At 56.5% G+C, this 4,911-nt stretch overlaps 1 protein-coding gene across 1 annotated transcript in view; it reads left to right on the top strand.

Annotated features, from left to right (window-relative positions):
* HBEGF (heparin binding EGF like growth factor) overlaps positions 1–4,722 on the top strand; it is a 6,794-nt gene extending 2,072 nt beyond the window's left edge. Inside the window, exons 2-4 of the mRNA XM_029960204.1 lie at positions 1,481–1,791; positions 3,661–3,816; positions 3,928–4,722. Coding sequence (XP_029816064.1) covers positions 1,481–1,791; positions 3,661–3,816; positions 3,928–4,000 — 540 coding nt within the window. The 3' untranslated portion in view covers positions 4,001–4,722. The remainder of the gene's footprint in view (positions 1–1,480; positions 1,792–3,660; positions 3,817–3,927) is intronic.
* Positions 4,723–4,911: the final 189 nt, after the last annotated feature.

The following is a 4,911-nucleotide window of genomic DNA, read 5'->3' as shown; positions in this document are numbered from 1 at the left end:
TCGCCGAGGGCAGTACCTGGCACCAGGAGCGTGCTCTGCCCCGTACAGCTCACCCTCACGTTTTCCCGTGTTTTACTTTGCTTTTTGGCTGTGCCAGCAGACTGTGACAAACTGGGCTGAGCCGCTCACACCGAGGGGAAAAGCAGGTGTCCTCCCGCTGGGAGATGCTCCAGCCTGCTCCTCTGTGCATCCCCCGAGGAGGGGACTCTGTCCTAGGGCAAGCGATCTGGCGGGCCTGGGCTGACCCCCGGCTGAGGGGCAGGCTGGGAGGAACGGAAGGGTTTGGTGACTGTCAGAGCACTGTCTCGATGCCTCGAGCTGAGCTACGGTCAGAGAGATCTGCCCTCTGTGTGAAGGCACCTTCCCCGGGGTGCCTGAGCAGGGGGAGAGAGGCAGCACCCCCTGCCTACCCCGGCTGGATGGCTTTTCCTGCCGGCAGGACCTTCCCAACCTTCTCTGGCTGTCCAAGGGGCAGAGCCCCGGGGAGGGGGAGTGGCAGTGGGGTGGCTGGGGGGGTCAGCAGCGCTGTGTGTCTGCTGGCTGTGTCCGGGAGATAACCCGCAGGGCCAGGGACAGAACAGCCTCATCCGAGGGTTCTTCCAAGCCGCAGAGTTTCCTGGAGTATCGGTTTTCCCCAGGCACAGTGTGAAGGATGTCGAAATAACTTCGCTAGGTGTGCAACCGGTGTGTGCCAGCATGGGAGGCCCTGGTTCAGTCAGGAGCCAGGAAGTGGCTGAAAAGGAACTGTGCAGGTTACAACTTGTCAGGTTGGACTCTGCTGCCCTCTCCTTCCCGGGCAGCCCCGGGGCTCAGTGCACCTTTCCCGGAGATACCAAACGGTGGTTTGGGAGGAGCTAAAGAATCCCCCTTGGACCAGCGAGTGCTCTCTAGCATCTCAGCACCTTGTGAGATCAGGCTGGGAGCTGATTTTTTTGGGCACCTGCATATCTTAAAAACCATTCCAGTACCGTTGCTAGTGTTAGGCTGTGTCTGAGCAAGGAGCTTGGTGCTCTAGTTCCCACCAACCCAGCAGGGAGCTGGCCAGGCACCAAATACCACTGGTCACTGCACCACAATTAAAACATACCGTCGTAATTCATGGGAACGCTTCCCTACCCACCTCTTTGGCTCTGCAAACCCAAAACTTAAGCCAGGCTTGCTCTTTTATTCCTGCCTTGGGGTGAGCAAGGCATCCTTGTGCCCACGGGAAGGAGACTCCATTACAGCAATGAATAGGGTCTTAGAAAAGCCTGCGCTCATCAGGGAAATAAAGGCCAGATAAAGGGGCAATTAGCAACGTTCTGTGTTCAGTGGAAACTGGTGCATATAATAGCAGCATTTGAGATGTATAAAGCTCTGTTCCCCCTGCTCAACTCCTTTCTTTCCTTGAGAATTGTTCTTATGAATCAGAAAGGCCATGATATTTGTGAGGAGCTGAAAAAAATGCCTTTTCCCCCTTCTCTCCCGGGCTCGGGGGCAGCTCCCGGCACAAAGGGCAGTGGGAGCCAGGGCTGAGCAATTGCAGCAGTCCCGGGATGTGGCTCTGCCTTCCCTCCGGCTGGCACGTGGAGCTGCTCTGACTGCCCTTCTCTCCTTCCCAAATTGTTTTCCAGTTGCCTTCCTGTCAAAGCCTCAAGGTCTGGTTACTCCCAAGAAGAAAGGGAACGGCAATAAAAGAAGAAAAGGCAAAGGCCTGGGGAAGAAGAGAGACCCGTGCCTGCGGAAGTACAAGGATTTCTGTATTCACGGCGAGTGCAAGTACATCCGAGAGCTGGGAGCTCCCTCCTGCATGTGAGTTGCTGGCGTGTGCCTGTGCCGGGGGAGCCTTAGTCACGGTTCCTTCAATTCTCTGGGCCAGGCAGAGGAAAAACGAACAGGATATTTTTAGTGCATGTTCTCTGTCTCTGTGCGGGGACAGCTATGACTTGGCCTCTTCCTTGTGCTTCTTGGGCAGTGTCCATGCCCCACCAAAGCCTGTCGTGGCCCTGGATCCAGCATTCCCTGCCGGCACGGCGAGCTCCGGCTGAGCTGCTGTGCAGAGACCTGTGGTGCTGAGGGCTGCAGGATGGTGTGCAGGGCTGGAGTCTGGCAGCTGAGGGCTTCTGCAGGTCTGGTTTGGGAGACCTCGTCCTGACCCTGTCACCCTGCATCCCCCACTCAGAAAGCTTAGGGCTCCTGTGGCTGTTGGGGTGCACCGGTGCAGGTGGGATGAGCTGCTGTAGCACCAGCGAGGAGGACTGGAGGTAGCACCTTTGGGGACAGCCTGTCAAAGCCATGCCCAAGCTGTCCCTTGGCCTGATGAAGGACAGGGCTGTGTAACCCTGCTTGCCCATGCCCCTGGAGTACAGGTAGAGAGAAGGGACTAGATGAGGCAAGCAGAGGAGAAAGCATTTTCCTGCTGCTGGGACACCTTGATACAGGACTTGCTACCACGGGAAATACCCAGGGGTGCACATTTGATCCCCGCTTACGTGGGCAGGAGTTGAGCTGGCAGATATGTAAGAGGCTTTGTTCTTCACTATCAATCCTCTGAGCCACCCAGCCCTGAGCCCAGGGAAGATAATAGCTCCCTGGCTTATGGTGCCCACAGGATCTCATGCCCTGCAATCCGCAGGGATCAAGCTCTGCATAGCTCCTCTAGTCCCCTAGTTTCTCTCTGTGGAAGCTGCCATGAAGTTGAGTCCTTGCATGGGGACTTGGGACTGCCAGTGAAGGGAGATCTCTGCCAACTCAGATTGTGTTGGTGACCCAGCAGAATGTGGGGTGCAGAACCCCTGCCTGGGACTGGGACAGCCAAGATCCCTGGGACTGGAGAGGACCTGGGGTACGGGCAAGCAGGAGGGATTTGGGGGTTGTCTGGGCTCTGCAGCCTGGTGGCCCAACCCTGGGTGACATCTCCCAGAGCCATCATGGTTTTTAGGAACAGTGGCCAACTGTTCCTAAAGAGGCCTCATGTTGACTGGTGTCACTAAGTTGTGGCTGCTCTTGGTGGCTGGCTGCCTGTGTCACAGGGTCTCTTGGAGTGTTCCTTCCTTGGGCTGGTCCCTGGGGATTGGGGTGGAGTGAGGATGCTGCTGGGCTGGGTCCTGCACCTCTGACTTGTGTGCAGCCTTGCTGCTGTGCCTGGGAGGTAACACTGGTATGTGCCATTATGAGCTTGGGAGGAGGGCTGGGCTAAACCCGGCTTGGACATCAGCCCGAGGGTCAGTGGTGCTGGATATAGAGGGATATATATATCTGGTCACATCAGTGGGCTGTGGCTTGGGAAGGGCTGGAAGCCTCACAGCCCTGTGGGGAGCGTTATTTCTGTTCCATGAGTAACCTCCTGAGTCTGCAGGGACGGGGCACCTCTCGGCTGTCAGGGTGTGCAGGGACATCCTGCTCTGTGGGAAGCACTGGACCAGCTACCACGCTGCTCCCTTCCTACTTCCAGAGGTGGTCTGGGCAGCCTGGCTCTGCCTGGGAGGGACTGGCAGGAGACAGACCCTGGTGCCTTCTGCAGGTGGAGAGTTTAACCTTTCTAGGAGTCTTCACTTGGCGCAGGAGAAACTTAATTTATGAGTACCAGGGAGAGATACCGCCTTCCAAGGGGTGTGGGGGGACACAATGACCTCCTGTGCTTGCTCCCCACCAACCTTTATGACTTTCTTTCTCACCCAGATGCCAGCCAGGGTATCACGGAGAGCGCTGCCACGGCCTCTTGCTGCCGGTGGAGCACCCGCCCAGCGCGTACGACCACACCACGGCTCTGGCCGTGGTTGCTGTTGTCCTGTCCTCCCTGTGTCTCGTCATCATCGCAGCCCTGCTGATGCTCAGGTGAGTGGGACGGGGCTGAACTCTCGGAATCTGTGTCCCTGGGAAGATCACGTGCAAGAGGAAGGTGGCAGGGACCTCTTGCCCTGAGCATCCCTTTGCTTGGCCTCGCAGGTGTCACAAGAGGGGTGGCTACGATGTAGAAAACGAAGAGAAAATCAAGCTGGGCATCACTGTGAATCACTGAGGATGCCGGGTGCTGGCGAGGTGAGCCCCTGGCTGGGCAGGGGGCAGCAGTGGGGCTGGTGGACATCTGGGGGCTCTGCTGTTCATGCTGGCTGGGACTGCTATATGGATCCCGTGCCAGAGCCAGGCAGGAGTGTTGAAGGCAGCCTAAGCCTGGAGAAGAGCCTGCCTGGATTTGGGCGGAGAACTTGGGCTGCCCTGTGGGGCTCCAACCCTCTTATCTCGCCTTCCTGCCCAAGTCCCTGTTCTCTGACTACTTCATTCCTCCCACCTCCTCCTTTCTAGCCCCCAGTCCCTGCTCTGCCCCAGTGCTCCATGCTTTGGGGATGTTTGGCAGTGGGGAAGCTGCTTCTGTTTTGGTTTTTTTTTTCCCACTTGTTCTGCTCCCTCTCTGACCCTCTGAGTCACTTCCCCTCCTTAGATATTGCTTCTATTTATACATATGTGTAAAAAACCCCTTTCCTTTTCACTCCCACTCTGCTTATTACTTGCAGCAGAGCAAGTAATGCTCTTGCAGCTGGGCACAGGGGGATCTTGCTGCCAGCCCATGCCATATTCCTCTGGCTGGCTGGGTGGTGGGTGAGGTGTGTGCTCTACTCCAGGGGTGGCTGCAGGGCTGGGTGCTGAAAAGCTGTCAAACTTCCTCTGGTCTGATCCAAACCCTGACGTTAGATGTGGCCATACATATCACAGCTCCTTCTCTTCTTGAAAAAAAAAAAAAAAGAAAAGTCATTGTTCTTTGTAAAGATGAAGTAATGCCTTCGGAGAATTTCTGTCATGTTTGTCACAGTGCTGGGAGTGGGATTTTGAGCTGTTCATTGGAGCTGAATTTTCGAGAAGGAGACTCAGAACAGGGCTTTCCTCACTGTCCCATTTGCCCTGGGGGTTACTGGGGTGGATGTGTCCAGGGGG

The sequence above is a fragment of the Manacus vitellinus genome, unplaced genomic scaffold (assembly GCF_001715985.3).
Source record: "Manacus vitellinus isolate BGI_N305 unplaced genomic scaffold, ASM171598v3 scaffold_25_pilon, whole genome shotgun sequence".
NCBI lineage: Eukaryota > Metazoa > Chordata > Aves > Passeriformes > Pipridae > Manacus > Manacus vitellinus.
Note: the sequence above shows the minus strand (reverse complement) of the source record. Positions and strands in the feature narration are given on the sequence as shown.